The following is a 19,048-nucleotide window of genomic DNA, read 5'->3' on the forward strand; positions in this document are numbered from 1 at the left end:
AGACTGACTCTAAAGGAGCTGAAAAATAAAATCATTTGCATTAAAAATATCACTGGAAATTTACAGGCTACATTGTGTCAGAGGCTGTAAAAAAAAAAAAAAAAAAAAAAATCTTTAAATAAGATCCATGCAGGGGTTTTTATGCCTTAGGCTGCTTATAGAATTGAATCATGTAGCAGTACTATCAACCCATCGGATTACCTCCTAAATTAATTGCTGTGGGTCGGGGAAACTCTTTGCTCTTCAGGTGATTTGCTCTGCATCACATGAATAATAATAGAAACTCTAGAAATTCTGTCACTTAATGCTGCGCTAGTGACAGGTTTAGGTTAAACACCACACAGCTCCTTTGTACAGACAGTACCTAGTTTCTTGTACTTTCTTCCAGCCTAGAAATGTCTAGATTTCATGTTCACTTGGCAGCAGTGATCAGTGCTGCCCAGAATTGGCACTGAGCTGATTCTGCCTACGGCGGTCTTACTTTATCGTACAGTACAGGTATAGTACTTTAACAGGTACTGTTCAATTAGCTGTGTGCTGAGAAAATGTTGTGATTTGCTTAATGAGCTGTTTTTGTTTAATTTGTTGTTATTTATGATAAAATAGTAAGTCCTCAAATCTTACTCATCCCTCTGTTACCATCCCACATTACCCTCAGGTTGTTTTTGTTGTTAAGCCTTCTCTTAAAATATATTCTATTTTATCAAAACAATGTATGAAAGTTATTTTTCCTGTGCAGCACATTCTTCACTGCTGCTGCTGCTGCTTGTTGTTAGGAGACAGTCTCATATGCTTAAACACTGCCGGTCTCTGACATTCAGTAGAAGCATTCTTGGACCCTACGTTTATTTCTTTACAGATTTCTATGTGCCTTTTAAAGACGTACAACAAAACTATTTTGTCTTGTTTAGTCTAGTAGGTTGGAAGGTGACATGAACGAAAAACGCTTACTGATTTTATGAATGTAGAATCAAATGGAGTCATTTGGTAAAGTTACAAAACTGCCATCTTTCTCCGCTGTTCACAGTGTGTTGTGATTGATTCCAGTTACGTTTTCCTGTATTGGCTCAGAGGTGGAGGCATGCAAGAATAACACAAATGCAGGTGCACAGAAAATGACTACAACTCAGTGCAAACAGCCTCACTGACATTTATGTTCTGGCTCACATACAGGTAAACTCCTCAGCTTTAGAGATTTGTCACTGTTCAAACTCTGAAGAGTGCCAAAGTGATTCTGCAAGGTTAGAGTCCAAATCCTTGAGGGTGTGTCATGTCCCTATAGAAGCTGTAACCAATCTGCTTCTGAATTAATGCATGTTGTGTTTATAGCATGTCTGTACTTGTTCGTATCTGATATGCCTGTGCCATATCTACGCCGGTCTGATATGTGAAACTCTGTACTCTACTGTAAAACTGTAATTTCTGACCAACTAATGTTACCATTCACCCATGAATGATACAAAAAGAAAGGTTAAACGGTCATGACACACAGAAAAGAAAAAAAAAATTGTACACAGTTGCGCACATGCTTGCAAGAAGCCTCTCTCTTTACCCCAAAGTGACTCTGATCTCTCACTTACCTCTTGACTTGGTGCCAGAGTTTTAACCAAACCACAAGCAAAGAGACTACAACAGCTTGGTTCCCATCAAAGGCAAGTATGGGCAGATTCGGGAGGAGTGATCTGCTCCAGTTATGTGCTGCCAGATTCTGCAACATTCAGTTAGGCCCTTCATACCCACCCAAGCTGCTCCACCACGTGCTGCAGTCTGAGAAACAGGTGAGATTAGCCTGTAGACCCGAGCAAAATGCATTCTCCTGGCCATAACTTCCTCTTTTCCATAATATATTTGATCTTTTTCTTTAGTCTTGTAACAGTCATCCGATAATCACAACCAGTATATTTTAATGTAGAATGTACAGCCATGTGAAAAGGAAACTTTGTTAAGCTAAACAATACGATACCTGTGTATATGAAGTGGAGAGTCTCTTTGCAACCACTGGGTGTAGATTATGTGTGTTTGTTTGCCTTCCAAAGGAAACCACGTATCTCCACGAGTGGTGATTTGAAATTTTTTTGACAAAACTGAAGGATCAAGTGTTCCTTAATGGGTGCTTGAGAAAATTCTCATGCTTCTTAAGCTAAATAACCAATTAAAAAAAAAACTCACTGGGTTAGCTGAAATGATCAAAACGATGAAAACAAGGCAGTTATTTTTAATGTGGGTCCCATCCAAATACATTCCCTGTAACTTCCTTAGATTAAAAATGGAAATTTCTTCTGCTTGCCAAATTCATTAGCCTCTTTACCCATCTTTTTAGTAGCTCTGCACAAAATTACAGTATTACATAAATTAATTTTGCTTGCAGATAGACAGTTTCTATTTATTACTAGGCATATAGTGGCCCAGAAAACCCTGTCTATTAAAAAAAAAAAAAAAAAAAAAAATGCTGCACACCAGAAGGAGTGAGCCTCACCCTTCAGCTCATCAGTGGAATGGTAATTGTCTAAGAGGGTAAAGAGCCATTAATCAATTAGGATTAGTGGATAGAGTAAGGATTTTGAAGTTTTGAAGCAGTTGTTCTTGCCAAATTCCTGCACCGGAGCCTCCTGATAGACAGGCTCCTCAGGCTAAAACACATGGACAAAAGGGATTTGACCACTTTCACAGGATTTGGCAACCCATGTTCACCTTTATTGTGATCTTAGGCAAAGCTCTGTTGTGGGTGTCTGCGGTCACAAAAAGTGGATTAAATTAAGACCTTTGTGGGGGGAAATCAGGGTAATCTAGATTTAGCTGTCTAGGTGCCTGGTGGAAATTCTCTTCTGTAAAACAAGAGACATGTACCTCTTGTGATTTCAGGGCTAAATGTAACACAATTGGATTTGTCAGTTGGTGGATTATACTGTACACAGCATTATGTAACATCCTGACTCTTTATGTTCGTTTAGCAGCTGTGTGTATGTTTTAGTGATCATAGTAATGTGACTGTCGTGCATCATTTTTCTTGAAATATTCAGCAATAATGTCAATAGCTACAATTCAAGAAATAGGACAACCTCAATTTCTCAGGAGTTATTATACAACTATATACCACTTTTCCAGCAAATCTCTCACTAAGATCTAGTCATTCTCTTTTTCCTTTGGTTTCTCCTGCTGACTCCCTTATTGTATCTCCTATGTTTTTATTCCTCCACCTCCTTCCCCCCCGTCAGAGCTATTCTCCCCATACTACTACCTTGAAACCTGTTTCAAGTGCTTCTTGTATTGGAAGTCAGTCACTCTAATTAGGGTGTCATTGACATAATTAGGGGTGTCACTGACACAAAACATGAACTGATATGAAGCAATTTAAGGTGTGCCTGTATGGTAAAAAAAACCAAAAACAAGGTGCACTGCAGTTGTTAGGCGGGCCAGCGATCTCAGGAAACGATGTACCTGTTCAAAGCTGTGTTCCTTAACTCCCTTGCCTCCAGCTACAGCAGAGGCCATATTTCTGGCAGCATCAACATTCCCTTCAACGCAGTGTTCAGCCCCGACGGTGAGCTGGTGCAGTGTCCTGCAACAGGAGTCCTCCAGAACTACAGAGGACGTGTCATTGTGGTCATCAGCCACGCCATGAAGAGTGCTGCTATGGTGAGAAAGCAGCCACACAGATGCACCTCTGTTAACCATATCAGCATATTTAGTTCTCTGATATAATTACATATGAATGAGCACACAGCACCATCATATTTCATTGGACTGAAATTATGGTTTAGGCTTACACCAGTGATGTTATTCATTAGTTAAATATTTTGGATTTTCGCTCGATGCATTGGTGCTCAATTTTGCTGCAAATTATATGAAGGTATAAAACACTGTATACTGGATTGTTAAATTAAGTAAATTAATCTCTTGAGCTGTTGTAAGACTTTTGTAATATCTTAGGCAGACAGGTCAGCATTGTTTTAAAGTGCATTTGAAATATTGAGAGAACAGAAGTTAATGCAGGTGTAGTGTAGATAACCAAGGGCAGTGTTGTGCAAGTTCACACTTCACAAGAGCTAGTTCAAAGTTCAATTCACACAGAATAAATGAATGTTCATAGTTAAATTTTGAATTATGTTCATAGACCTCAAAAATGAACTAGTTCAAGTTCATTTCTTCCGTCTTTTATTAATGAGGTGCTCTGAGCTATTCTTTTTCAGTAGACCTCCTCCTAGCCATCCGTCCCCAGCCCCCAATTATTGCCACATTACTGTGTACTTCTACAAAATCACAGATAGAGAATACTTTTAAAAGTCAAGAAAAACCAATGTGGGAATATGTTTTACCAATTCGACAATGTGTCATAAAACAGGACAACTCGAAACAGAGCAGTTTACAGATGTAATTCAGCTCCATGTACATTTTTATTCTGCGGAAAGTGAAAAAAGAGGTGCACGAAAGGTAAACTGGCGATGCAGTGGAATTTTTATTCACCCTGCATGAACCAAAGTGTGCAGCAGTTCAAAAACATGAAATAGATTACAGGCTGCTACAGGCTCCACCACTGGCTTCATTACAGGCACTAGCTGAAAGACAAAAGGCGAATAGTACAAATATGACATAGCTCAATAAAAATAAAGACACTGCTGAAGCTCTTGGTAAGACTGGAAAGTAAACACGTGTTAATGCTAACGTTGCATATGTAGCAATAGCTAAGCTTAAAAATAGCTCCTTTAATGTATGGGTTAAGCCCATTTAAAACAATTTCAGACAATTTCAGGGATGAAGGATAAAATCTAGATGGGATAATATCTACAATTTTATAATGGATGAAATTACTTCTTGCATCCCCTAGCCCAGCCTACATTTGAGATCACATCCTGCCATAAATCTTCCCTAATCTCACTATCAAGATCCCTTAACCATATTAATATCTGCATCAGTAAATTATAAAATAGTGATGCAGAGTAATATGCCAGGAGAATTCTCTTCTTCTTCTTCTTCTTCCCTCTTTAGCCCAGAGAAAGGACCCACACTGCTCCTCAGCTGTATCTCTATACAGGTCACTGATAACATGGATTTCTTTTGCCGTTTATCCTATAGAAAGGATCTTTCACTATACAGATTGAGGGGTTATTCCATAGGAAGAGTATCTCTGTTTTTCTTATGATATTGCCAAACTTGTATTTACTCTTGCCCATGCCCATTGGAGTGTTGTAAAATGGTCTTTTTCTTCTGTCTTTTTTTTCTGCCTTCTATGATAATAGTTCTACAACATTAGATGGAGCTGCAAGTACTTTTTCCTGCTTTACCTACCCAGGGTTAGAATCATAATTTGCCAAGTGTCTTGCTAGTTTATTCTTTTCTTCTTCTAACACAAATGCCATGTTATAATTCCATGTATATAATAATATATAATATAGTAATATAATAATATAATTTCATGAATTGGGAGAGCCAGTCCTCCATTATCTCTTGAGGCACACAGTTTTTTCAGACTGATTCTTTGTTTTTTACATTCCGTAGATACTCGGATGATTATATAAAGATGTAATTAAATTGTGGGGCAACAGCTATCTTTATCGTATTAATTTTTCCCATTAGAGGTTTATCAGTTTCCATTTATCCATATTGCCTTTATTTCTTGAATTAGTAGGACCGTCTTAATAGAAGTGATACGCAGCCCAATACCTAAATATTTCATTCCAACTGGAATCCACTTAAACTGCTGTTTAAACCCCCCTGTGGCACATCTAAATCCCTAAATTCTCCCCCAGTTTACTGTTACATTTTTAGACTTGCTAGTGGCAGTGCCTTGGGGATGGCAGTGTCTTGGTTCATAGTCTGTTGGTTCATAATGAAATATCTCAACAACTATTGGATTGCCATGAAATTTTCAATGGAGATTCATGGTTCCCAGATCCCAGATAGCATTATCATTCTGAGCATGTTGCAGTCATCTCAAAGCACCAAAGTGCCTAAGTACTGTCTCACAGAGCCACTGGTATGGCTATAGACTCTGGTAGTCTTGTTTCGGGGGTGCTAGTTTTTCTATGATAAGCATGAAAAACAAAAGGATCGGTAGATTGACTGCTGATTTCTGTACTTATCAAATATGCTTTAAAAAATTCTGTTTTATTTAATTTAATTATTTTATTTTATTATTTACTTCTTTATGATGGGTAGTCACCCTACTGCAGGGTTCAAAATGATTGTTCAGCAGGTGGCTGAGAACATGTGGATCAAATAATTGGGTGGGCAAAAAGGGACACAGAAATAACATGAAAAACATCTTTTTGTATTATGGGTATGACTGCTGTCACTGAATTTCCAATGAAAATTTATATTAAGAAAAAAAGTTCCAACATTTAAAAAGAAAACCAGAATAACCATGTGGTAACTCAGCAAGTAATCCTTACAGATAACAACACAGGGGTATTTTTAAACCCAAAATAAAAAAAAAAAGTTAGCTCTGTATTCTTCTTTTCCAAGATTTTTCATGAAATGTGACATCTTGTTAGTGTCCTGCAACAGGGTCATAAGAGGGCAGTGAAAGAAGACCTCAGGGTCATATTGTTTCCTTTTAAATCCCTCTGATCATCCACTGGATCACACTGGCGGCATAGATGAACTGCACAAGACCAGGTGTTTAATACGATCATGCTACTGTTTGACAAAATATTTCATTCTGTCAGGAATTGGTAAAGCAGTTATTGTTTTGAATTATCCTAATCCCCACCCAAAAGAAACATTTTCATGTGAAATAACTTACCAGCATCATTATCACAACTCTTACGGTGTTTCATAGTCCAAGAGCTGTTGCCATGACATTTTCACATGAATGATGCTCAGCTTTTTATTTAGTGTCACAAACAGATTCAAGTCTGCTCTGATTCAGTGAAATATTTCAACATCTAACTGGTGGACTGGCACAAAATTTTGTTTGTGCGTTCACGCTTTCTAGATGATGTATCCTCATGAATTTGGTGATCCCTTTACTCTTCCTCTATCTCCACCATGAGGTTGACATTTGAGGTTATCAGAAATGTTTTGACAACTATTGGATTGATTACCATGAAATTTGGTACATTTGGTATAATTTTGGACATTCATGACGTTCTTCAGGATAAATAATAATGGCTTTGGACGATCTTACGTTGGCATATGATCTCATTTTCAGATGAATCACATATAGATTGTGTCATTAAAGGGGATTATACTTAGATATTTAATTTAAAAACTTCAGTCGCTGCTAACCAACCCATTGTCAATTGCTAAACAGCTAGCCCGCTAACTGCAGCTGGGCGACGGCAGTCCTTGCTCTGCTCTGCAACTTTGGCATAGCAGCACATATACAAGTTAACCACCGGAGCAGAACAAGAACAACCGTCTCCAGCTGCACTCCCAAGACGATGGAGTTGCAGTCCACCCGCAGGAGAAACCTGCCTGCAGGCAGTGAAACATGACGTGGGATGAGCTTCATTAAGTCACTGCTAGCTGGCTAGCAGTGACTTAATGTTCTAATTAAAATACTTAGATATTGCACCTCACACATAAATAACAAAACAGCATTGTGGGCAAAGGGTTGCAGCAAGCGGACAAACATCCGAAAGAAGTGCCAGAGTGGCGGGAAAATACAAATCTCTAATCAGGATTTTCAGAATAAAATTGTAGCGCAAAGAGGATGCAGAGATTCATGAGTTGGGCCTTTAGCCTTGGGTTGAAGTGACACAGTTTGTGTCCATGCAGGCAACCATATGCACAACTAATCATGTGATCAGATGAGGTCAACTGAATCTGTGGGCAGACTCATGATTCAGATCGTGGATTGTGATTCTACCCAAAAAGATTGTCATATGATCTTTTGGCCTGATCAGCTAGTCCTATGCACAGTAGTACTTTTTTTTTTCTTTGTCTAAAAGACACTAGGACATTAGCCAAGGCTGAAACTGTGTTTTACATAAATCATTGACATTTCAGAGCACAAAAATAACTTTGCTCACTTCAGCGTAACAGAACAGAGAACTGTATTGATCATTATAAATTCTCCTTTTGTGCTCTCTTTGGAATAAATTAGCCAAACATAAATTCAAAAACTCAGCAGGGATGTTGCTTCAGGCAACATCCCAATTTAGAAAAGATGTCCTCCTTCCATATGTTGGAAAGTAAGAGAGAAAAATAATAAGTTCTCCTTAATTGAGGAGAGGGTCTTGCATTTTTTAGGAAGCAGCAGCAGGATCTCACTGTCTGACTTGGTTGCAACTGCTCCAAAAACTAATTGGTACAGAGTAATGGAAGAATTCATTTGCAGAGAGACTGGAGTATTAATTTATCTATTTGTAAACTGTCAATGGCTCATGTGTAATAATCAGCACATGCACATAGTCTACTACATTTTGTGGCTTTTGTGCCTCTGATATTTTGCACAGTAACTATCATGTGCTTCAAACTGAAGCATAAATACAAAATGTTGTTACACAGACATCAGTATAATGATTGTTCATCATCATCACCATCATCATATAGGCATTAGGTATGATCACTATTAATCATACTTATGATATGATCAATTGAAATTCGTTAACGGAAAGGGTTTAAAGATGTGGTGTTTTTGCCAGACCACATATCCCTCAGCCTCACTCCAACCCCACACCCCACCTGACCAACCCCGCACTTGAAATTCCCCATTCGAGTTTCATTGTAAAGCCCAGTAATTCATCAGCCCTTTCAGCCACACAGGTCACGAAATTAAAGGTCGACAAAAGGACTCAATTGTGCTTAAATGTCATTCACATTTCTGTGCACCGCACCAGTGGCATTATCATTAGCTCTGGGGCAAAACAATGAGTCCACTCACTATGTGGTCAGGCTTTACTGTAAACCTTTAACATTTAAACCCTATTGGCATTCAGAAGAAAGACAGATTCTTTATGCGCTTTTTTTTTTTTTTTTTTTTTTTTTTTACGTGAGCATTTCAGCTAATTGAATCTGAAATTTTAAAACTGCACTTTGTTGCTTTGTGGTAGACACACAAATGAAATGAAACGAGTGAATGAATCTGTTTGAGTATTTTTGCATGTAAGTTGTTGTTGTTGTTATTCACCTATTAATTTACTTTATTGTTTCCATGACTCCACCATTTGTTTTGTTGTACTTCCCACAGTGGCACAAAATTCCACTTTATGACATTTATTGGTATTTAGAGTGCTAGGACCTTGGTTATTTCCCAGCATAGCTCTAACAATCATTCAACCTATGCTCAGTCCACATAACCTTGTTTCTCTATTATAAGCAATATGTCACACAAAAGTCTTCAAGTATTTAAAATAAAAGCTTCAGTAATTTGTTGTATTAATCGCTATTTATTTGGAATCATTTGGACAACATAAATTTGTAAAGCAATGACATGATATGACCATATCAAAAAATAATTGCACTGATGATAAACGATAATATTGAATTAATCCAACTGTGAATGAAGATAAATTACCAGACAGAAAGTCAGAATATGTGGCAATTTTGTGGCATTTTTTTTCCTAACATTTAAATAAAGCTATGCATCTCAGATTAAGTCCCAACTCGTGGTTGCACATTGCATGACACAGCTGAATCTCATTCATCTGTCAGTTTCAGGTTTTGTAAAAACTGTTCTCTGTGATGAAATCTTTCATTTAGATGCAGAGGTTTCGTAATCAGATTGCCTAACATTGCTGTAGTGGAACCACACACTTGATGTCACCAGCTATAGTGAGGTCCAAATGTCCAATGAGTTGTTGCAAAGTGTTCTCAGACTTGTCTTGAGTTATTATTTCATCAACAGTGAGCACAAAACGGATGAGTATTTGGTCCTTATGACAGAGAGAGTAAGCCCCTTCATGACCTGGAGGCATGTTCATTCCAGACGTGCAAGTGCTTTTTCTTTTATGCAAATCATTTTCCTCTATAATTTTCAATTTACTTCCTTGTCTTTTACACATATACTGGCACTGACACACCTCACACATTAAGTAATGCATTACACATGCTCCATCAACAGGTTTCCTAATCGCTGACGGGTCGTTTTTGCGTAAAAATGGAATCTCCTTTGTAAAGCAACTGCAGGAGTGCAGTGTTGAACAATGTTGGAGTTGTATGAGGTTGCAAATCAATGGAGGGAGGAAAATTAAACGTCTTTCTCTCCTCTTTGTTTCTTCCCAGTTTGCAGCACATCTGGTCAAGGTAAATTTCCCACGGGTTTGTATCTTGGACGGAGGGATCAACAAGCTGAAGCCCACTGGACTCCTGACTGTCCCCTCCCCTCAGATCTGACCCCGTTCCTCAGCCTCACATTAACACAAGGGACGAGAGGATGGACTGTATATTGCATTTTGAGCTGAAGTGAAGAAAAAAAGCAACAAAAAAAACAAAACAATGTCATCATTGTATTTAGACTTTTTTTCTTACACATTCTAATTAAACTGTGCTCAAAATGATAAACTGCATTGAAATAATTATCTTCGTAACCCAGTTTGATTTCATTTCCATATATACTTACAAGTGTTTTATTATTTTCTTTTGCAAAACAAAAATGAACGAATCAGTTTTAGTTTTTTATTTTTAGGAACAATTGCTATGTGCTATAGTAACCTTGCACTGATGAATTGAGCTGCCTGTTGATGTGTGTCAGTCTGTCTGTTCTGAGCCAGTTGATCATGGGAATTGTATTGAATGTTTATGTAAGAAACAATAGAAATAATACAGTGATTTTCGCATTTGGTGATTTATTTGCATTTGCCTGGTTAACAAGTCACTGAATTATGTCTGTATTCTGCAGTATGTACTTTTCATGCTATAGATTTTTTTTTTATGATGTTACAGCTGTTTATAATAAAACTATCAGGTAAATCTGGATAAACTGTTTTGGTGAAAGTTCTGTTTTAACATTTCAATCAGAGCTAATATTTCTAGTTGACCGTGATGGTGTCAAATTTAAATGTGAAAAACAGGGTTGAGTTTATTTAGTGAGCCAATGCCTTGCATAACCCTGTGGTTTTCAGGTAATTGTTCATACATGTCCAACATTCCATTACTTCAGTTCAGTCAACTTCCATTAGAGTTCAGCATTGCTTCTGTAGGGACCCTCCCACAAAAATGAATATATATAAAGAGAAACCAGTGATGATTTCCATCAAAGGAACTTCTTGATCTCATTAACAGAGGTAAGACAGATACTTGATTTGATGATTCAAGCCAGCAACAATTGGACTGGAAAAGATCAATGGCAAAAAGCAAATTTAATATTAGTTGTTATAACTTTTGCCAGTGCCAGTTGTGATACCAGTATTTTAAAGGTTCATCTAGTGACAGTTAACAATCAGTTATTATTATTCTTTTCTGACCAGGATTTTTCAGCTTTCCAGAGTGAGAATGGTGGATTATGAAGTGACAGTATCCACGACCAATCTCGCCACTGCCACCACTTTCAGCAATGTCTTCATTAAGCTGGTGGGCACAGATGGGGAGAGCGAACGAACATGGCTCCTAAGCCTCAAAGGGGCCGCATCCTTCTTCAGAGGAGCAGTAAGTTGGGAATATCCTTCTCTATGTTTAAATTTACTGCATGCTTTCTCATCTTTGCCTATAGGCACATTTAATACCAATTTAAGGGGGCTGATGTAAACCCTTGCCAACTCAGACTCATGTGTGCAGCAACAGGATATGTGCAGCTCTGCAACCTACAGCCACATAGTAACCAAAAGCCTCAGCTTCACAATATTGATATTACATTCAGGGCATGTTTTGTTTTTTCCACTCTTCTGCATTCAGTAATTGTATCCTAATTATTTGGATTATAGAGCTCAGTTCTTGGTTGTCAAATCCACTTTATCTCCATCTCATGTTTGCATTTTTTCCAAACTGTTTTTGTCATTACTCCAGGTGTCTACTTTTACTGTGTCCTGCCCTACCTCTCTTGGAAAACTGGTTCTGATAGAACTAGACAAAAAGCATCTCCTGCTCTTTCCACAAGACTCGTGGTTTCCTGCCAAAGTGGAAGTGAAATCCCCAGAGGGAGACACCTACCACTTTCCCATCTACCGCTGGATCACTGACAGTGAGGTGCACCGCTTCAGAGAGGGAAAAGGTTTGTGGAAATTGGCTTGTCTGACATCCTGTATGCTGTACACTGACTACAGAAGACATACAAGATAGACAGGTTCTGCAAGCGAGACTATAAGGACGCTATAGAGCAAATCCATGCCAACATACTGTATATGTATATATCAACAATTTAAAACCTTGCTGAGGTTCTTGTTTTTTTTTTGTTTTTTTTAAGCTCTGAAAGTCTTTGAAGACAACCATAATCTTGGCCAGTACGCTCGAGAGCAGGAGCTGAACCAGCGAGCGGAGGACTATCGGTGAGAGATCAGAGCTTGTACAAATTTTAGCATTGTACACCCCAAAGCTAACACACATCCAAACCTCCCCCACCTTTGGTTGGATATATTCATGACATATATACTGATGAATTATCCACCATATGACACTGTGGCACCTGCCAAGGTTTCTGAAAATGCATTACACTGTAACATATGTTGCAAAGTTGTAATATTGAATACATGAATACTTGTCATGTATATTATGCTTGGATGCTCTAAATTAAGGCTGCAGATGCACTGCAGATACACTGGTATCTAGACTGTTGAAAGTTCCTCACGACTCTGCTCGTATTATAATTTAAAATTGCCGTCCCTGTTCTATTTTTCCTAGCTGGCATGTGTACGCAGAGGGAATACCCCACTGCATAAAGGTAGACAACCCTCTTTCTCTGCCTTGTGAGGTCCGCTTCTCCTTCACCAAGACTACAGAGTTTCTCTACACTGCATCAGCTGGGTAAAGTCCTCTAATTGTGTCAGATATCTATGTATCTTCTAACCTGCCTGCTTATCAAATTAGTTAAGGGATCATAATAAAGTAACTCTGTTTTTGTTTTCTAGGTTGACAGAGCTGAACCTGAAGGGACTTGATGATTGCAATGAGAAGTGGACTGATATTGATTCGATCAATCGGGTGTTCTGCTGCAAACGGACGGACATATCAGGTGCCGTGCTATCACGATAGGTTAATGTAATACTTGATACTGTATGCATAATAGTATTCATTCCACAGTATTCATTCATTCAGACATTCAACTGTATTCCATTACGCTAAAACCTAAAAAACATTTATATTTTTTTGTCGCTAAGATAAGATGAATGCTGAATAGTCTACCGGCTTCTTTACTTGCCATGTTAAATGGAGAAAAATGTGACTGAGACGGAAATGTGTGTTCGTCAAAACATGGAGAAGTTTCCTTCTAATTCTAGGCTTTGCTCATGAGAAAACTATTAACTGTGGTAAACTGCAAACAATCAAGACTCACAGCTGATTTTGAAACAACTATAAACAACACTGAGTCTTACCAGAGTCACTGAAGTCTGCGAAACATATTGCTTCCCATTTCCCTGTTTCACATGCAGTGTACAGTTAAGATAATGATAGTGGCAGAGCAAGTTTTAAACTCAGTGAAATTCATCTCTGCTCTTCATCCAGACTATGTCCAGCAACATTGGAAGGAGGATGCTCTCTTCGCCTACCAGTTTCTAAATGGTGTCAACCCCATGTTGATCCAACGTTGCACAGTCCTACCCGGTAACTTTCCTGTCACTGATGACATGGTCTTCCTCCATGGTCAGTGTAGCTTGGCAGATGAAATGAAGGTAATTGTTTCCCACCGACTGAAAAATGTCCTTGTATCTTAGTGATAGAACAATGTTTACCTCATGATTGCACTTACATGTTCGCTATGCAAATGTCCACACTGTATGTACGGAGGTCAAATAATTTCTTATCTTCACTAAAATTTCAAACAGAAAGGCAACATATTCCTGTGTGACTACAAGCGTTTGGATGGACTTCCATCAAACATCATCAATGGGAAGAAGCACTACCTGATGGCTCCCCTCGTCCTGCTCCACAAAACACCTGATGACAAGTTGATGCCAATTGCTATTCAGGTGAGATTAGCACTAAAATGTGGCTGATCCTAAAGGTGTAAATTAGAGTATTGATTAAGGTGGCTATCACTGAAAGGTGAGATGCCGGCTCCGCTGCAACATGAAGCATCTACTGCAGACAAATCTGTCCTCAAGCAAGACACTGGGTATGTATCCTCTCTGCTGATATTGGGGTGAATTAACCTTCACCCTTTATCTTGCCCTGTAGCTGAAGCAGACTCCAGCAGATGACAATCCAATCTTTGTTCCCACTGATTCTGAGTACGACTGGTTGCTGGCCAAGATTTTTGTGAGAAGCGCGGATTTCAATGAGCATCAACTCAACTCTCACCTGCTGCGCACTCACCTGCTGGCCGAAGCTTTTGCGGTGTCACTGCTGCGCAACGTGCCCATGGTGCATCCGCTGTACAAGGTAACTGAATGGTAGAGTGCATGAACTTACCGCAATTTGCTGATTTATTTATCTACTGAATTTGATGAACAATAATATTCTTTTTTTTTAATATATTTTCAAATGTTTCACACTGCTAAATGGCAGAGAAGCATTAAGATTTCTGGCTTTGTCAACAAGTGACATTGGTACTAACAGAGTTCCCTCTTTCCCTCAGCTCCTCATACCACACACTCGCTACACTCTGCAGATCAACTACTTAGCTCGGCTTCTTCTAATATCTGAGACTGGAGTTTTCACAAAGGTAAGACGCTCGGTAGACGATTACCTACACAATGCTTTGTTATTATTCTTTTTAGTATCATGAACGCTGTTTGTCTTAATATTCCTTTTATATTTGACTGTTCTCTAGTTTGCATCCTCCGGGGGAGAGGCTATGCTCCCAATCCTGAACAGATCACTGTCATCAGTGAAATACAGCTCCCTCTGTATACCAGACGACATTGCAGAGCGTGGGCTAAAGGCTGTGCCAAACTTCTACTACAGGGATGATGGACTCCGGCTTTGGGATATCATCTACAGGTACTATAGGCAGTTTCCTTTCTGCATTTTCCTTATACAGTATAAAGATTAACCCTTGTTAGGGTTAGTTAGAATGTATTTAGAGGCCTTGAAGTTCAATGAAGTGAAAAAACATAATTTACACAGTGTGTCTCTCAGATGAGAGTTAGGGTTATGGCTGACATCAGAGATCTCAGCAGAAGATTTGCTTTCCATTTCCACTTGCAGGGAAAAACAGCTGTTAAACATAAGTAGTGTTGTTTACTAGAACCCAAGCAAACAACTGAATCACATGGTTTCCTCAACTGAAGCGACAGTAACGAGGAACAGGACAGATTAGCTGGTCAGCACAAAGGCAGCACATCTGTGTTGGTGAGATTGCTCCAGCAGAGAGCACCAATACTCACAAGAAAGCAACCTGAAAATACAAATTCAGGATTAGAGGGTACATTTTCTTCCATTGAGTTCACCCCCAAAATTGTGCTCCATGCCCTGGTAAATGACACCTGGCTGGGCCATTCTACTCCACAACGGGAGACTAGACTGATATCCAGACTGGGGAATGGCCAACCTTTTATTTAGTCAGACTTTTACCATGGAGTAAGGGTTTAATTTTACCACTACTATTCAGTAATAACTGAAATATCAGGCTGTTCTGACATTTACATTTGACTGCAGCTGGATTAGTCAGTGTACTGTAAATAAAAGTCAATTTGCTGTTTAAATAAATGACCATGCTCAACAAGGTGCCCTAATGTTGGCAAATAAGATATCCCAGTTCTTGCCCTTTCTATTTGCTAGTTTTTGGTCTCTTTATGTTTCTCATAAAGAATTTCCTTCATCAACCCTGAAACATGTGTGCATGTTAAACTGTAAGGCCCACTCCATCTATCCCTCTTCTTCTCCTTTTTACCAACAGTTTCTTTGCATTAATTCTTTCAGTTAGCCCAGCTTAATGTAATCTCCTCTGAATGGTATATGTTGAAAGACATGTTCTGTCATTCTTGCAAGAGGCACTACTGGAAGTAGTTGCCTGCTAAAACCAATACATTTCAACAGCCCCACAATAAATTCTACCTTCATGGAGGTTATAATGGTTTTACAAAACAAAATAATTCTTGAAAAGTAAATGGGGTGGAAAAAATATATTTCTTAACACATTTGATATGTATGTGTATGTGTCCTCATAGTGAGGACACATACACATACTCTCAATTAACACTAGGGAAGACTGTTCTTTTAAAGTTGTATAGTCCATTCTGTCAAACATTGCACCAACTTCCCAAAAAAGATAACTCTCTAATGTCTTCTGCTAAAGGGATGGCCATTAAATGATCTCACAAAAAGTTTCTTACTACTACAGTGTGTATAAAAAATGTATAAGTCAAGTAGGAATGTGTTTTACAGTACTTATCCACATTTCTCAAAGGTTTGTGAAGGGAATACTCAGCTACTACTACAAGAACGACATTGAGGTCCAGCAAGACTCTGAGCTGCAGAAGTGGATTATGGACATTTTTGAACATGGATTCCTTTCTCAAGCAGACACAGGTGGGGTTGAAAAAAAAAAAAAAAACTCAGTCTTTATGATGGTGAATGGTGCTTTATGAGCACATATACTGTATGTACATAATATTATTATAAATCAATCATAAATCAAACTTTAATTTAATCTTCTAGATTATTGACTACCTATTTTACTAATGCAGTTTATGCTCTCTAATTCTCAGGAATTCCTCAGAGATTTACAACTGTGGCTGAGCTAATCAAGTTTGTCACCATGGTGATCTTCACTGGCTCAGCCCAGCACTCAGCTGTCAACACTGGACAGGTGAGTCCTTTTATTTTACTGGGGTAATCAGTTATAGTGTTGATTTTTTTTTTGGAATGGGTTGATGAGGCATTGCAGTTTTTCTCTGAACTGGAGAGAGATGGATGAATTCTGGCCAAATAAATGACATCTGACCTTGAGGATAACCTTTACACAAGGCTAAGAGTCTACAACCAGCAGGGCCGTGAGACTGTACTTAAAAAAAACTGGTGCTTTGAGTTAAATAGTGCAAATGCTAACATGCTCACAAGGACAATGCAAACATTCTGATTTTTATTTTAATCATCATTAGGATTCATCCTCTGGAGACCATGAATGTCTGTACAAAATTTCATGCCAATCTGTCCAATAGTTGTTGAAATATTTCAGTCTGCAGCAAAGTAGTGGAATGACTGAGCAACAGACTGACATCCAGCCAAGCCACCAAAAACATACTGCTTTTAAAATTACTTTTTTTTTTAATTGAACATAATAGTTTTTAGCAGAAATTCAACAGCGTAGTCTCAGTGCTACTCTATATTTCAAAACATATTAACTAGTTATCCGTTAATTATCTGTTTATTGTAGTATGACTACGGTGGCTGGATGCCCAACACTCCCATCTCCCTACAACTCCCTCCACCAACCACAAAGGGGACAACAAGCGAGGCCACGATGCTGCAGACTTTCCCTGATGTCAGCACAACAGTTCAGGGCATGGCCACCATGTGGCTACTGAGCAGGCAGTCTTCTGACTTCGTAAGTACTTAAGACTTCATGAAAAATGACATGAATCATAGCATTACAGAAATGTTAGTAAAAAGCAAACAAACAACATTTTAAGATGTATCACTTATCATCAGGTCCCACTTGGCCAGTACCATGAAGACCATTTCAGTGAGGAGATTCCCCACAAGCTGATAAAGGATTTTCAGGGAGAACTTGAAGTGCTGAGTACAGCCATCAAAGTCAGAAACAGGAGTCTGGAAATCCCATACACATACATGGATCCACAAGAGGTAGAAAACAGTGTTGCCATTTGAATCTCAGAAGCTGTGGTGACCTCCTCAGCTGCTGGTCAAATTCAGCTGCACATGATTAAAAGGGAGCAGGGGAAGAACTGCACGCACTGTTTTTAACTGATACTATAGTGGAAAGAAACTATTGATGAATAGATGTATAAAGTTATTATATTAATCAAACTATGTTAAAAATTGCTTTTTTCCTCATGCTTCACTAGATCAGTACAGACCAGTTTATAAAAAAAAAGACATCGTAAAATACAAGATGTGAATCTGCTGCATTGATAAGTTTGCTATTGTTTGCTGTCATTGGACTATTGTTTTATTCTTTTTTTGTCAAAACACAACAATTAATAAAGCTGTTATTTTTCCTGAATCAACTATTACAGGAGTGTATGTGTGTTGTGTAGTAGCTGTGCGCTGATAAACTGAGCTACAGTTTGAAAATGTAGCTCTGAATATGTTCCGGATAAAAGAAATGTTCAATCAAGCTTTTGTCATTGAGCTTCATGTGCTATAAGAATGAAAACAAACGCGATGGTGTATATAATTATAAAATTCATGTGCCTGCTTTATCATTTGGTAATCACAGCAAACACCTCATTAGAGACAGTGCAAAACATATTGATTAAAAATTTCTTGAGTTTAAACTCCCATTTCTCAGGTTAGTGCACGTAGGTGGCACACCCCAAATTCCAGTATTTATATAAAGATCTTAAATTAATGTGGATCTGCATTATTACAAAAACAAAGATAAGAGATGCTCCTGGCAATTATATTAATAGATGGCATTAGCTGTGTCAGTGCATTCATATATGTATTTTTCTATTTTCAATGCTCATCTTTCCAGGTTTAAAGGATAAAATCATCGCAGGGTAAACTTTCCATTTGTTTATGTTCTGGAGGGAGGGATTGATTGAGAACCTATAGCACACTTGACTCCTGACTGTCCCCTCCCCACAGATTTTTAATTTCGTTTTTGTTATTGTCAGGAGATTTTTTTAACAAAGGGACAGACACTGAGACAAACATTACATTACTAGACAGGTTGATTGGTAGCTGTGTGTATGTGTGTGTGTGTGTGTGTGTGTGTGTGTGTGTGTGTGTGTGTGTGTGTGTGTGTGTGTGTGTGTGTGTGTGTGTGTGTGTGTGTGTATGTGTGTGTGTGTGCATGTGTGCGTGTGTTGTTTTTTTAACCAGTTTAATAATCTGATGAGTGATAGGAGAACACTGTACAGCTACCACATTTTCAAGCACTGCG

At 38.4% G+C, this 19,048-nt stretch overlaps 2 protein-coding genes across 3 annotated transcripts in view; both read left to right on the forward strand.

Annotated features, from left to right (window-relative positions):
* The window catches only part of tbck (TBC1 domain containing kinase), a 47,559-nt gene extending 37,186 nt beyond the window's left edge, over positions 1–10,373 (forward strand). For both annotated transcript variants that reach the window (XM_022765434.1, XM_022765435.1), the window contains exons 25-26: positions 3,477–3,636; positions 10,168–10,373. In XM_022765434.1, coding sequence (XP_022621155.1) covers positions 3,477–3,636; positions 10,168–10,278 — 271 coding nt within the window. In that variant the 3' untranslated portion in view covers positions 10,279–10,373. The remainder of the gene's footprint in view (positions 1–3,476; positions 3,637–10,167) is intronic.
* Positions 10,374–11,060: 687 nt separating this feature from the next.
* Positions 11,061–18,277, forward strand: LOC111236613 (arachidonate 12-lipoxygenase, 12R-type-like). The gene is made up of 15 exons (XM_022765421.1): positions 11,061–11,168; positions 11,352–11,529; positions 11,887–12,091; positions 12,284–12,365; positions 12,718–12,840; positions 12,945–13,048; positions 13,540–13,706; positions 13,860–14,003; positions 14,212–14,415; positions 14,612–14,698; positions 14,807–14,976; positions 16,385–16,506; positions 16,686–16,786; positions 17,354–17,524; positions 17,629–18,277. The coding sequence occupies exons 2-15, from the start codon at positions 11,377–11,379 to the stop codon at positions 17,806–17,808; spliced, it is 2,013 nt and encodes a 670-aa protein (XP_022621142.1). The 5' UTR covers positions 11,061–11,168; positions 11,352–11,376; the 3' UTR covers positions 17,809–18,277.
* The last annotated feature ends 771 nt before the right edge of the window (positions 18,278–19,048 follow it).

This window comes from Seriola dumerili, unplaced genomic scaffold (assembly GCF_002260705.1).
Source record: "Seriola dumerili isolate Sdu_G_001 unplaced genomic scaffold, Sdu_1.0 BDQW01000686.1, whole genome shotgun sequence".
NCBI classification, from domain to species: Eukaryota; Metazoa; Chordata; class Actinopteri; order Carangiformes; family Carangidae; genus Seriola; species Seriola dumerili.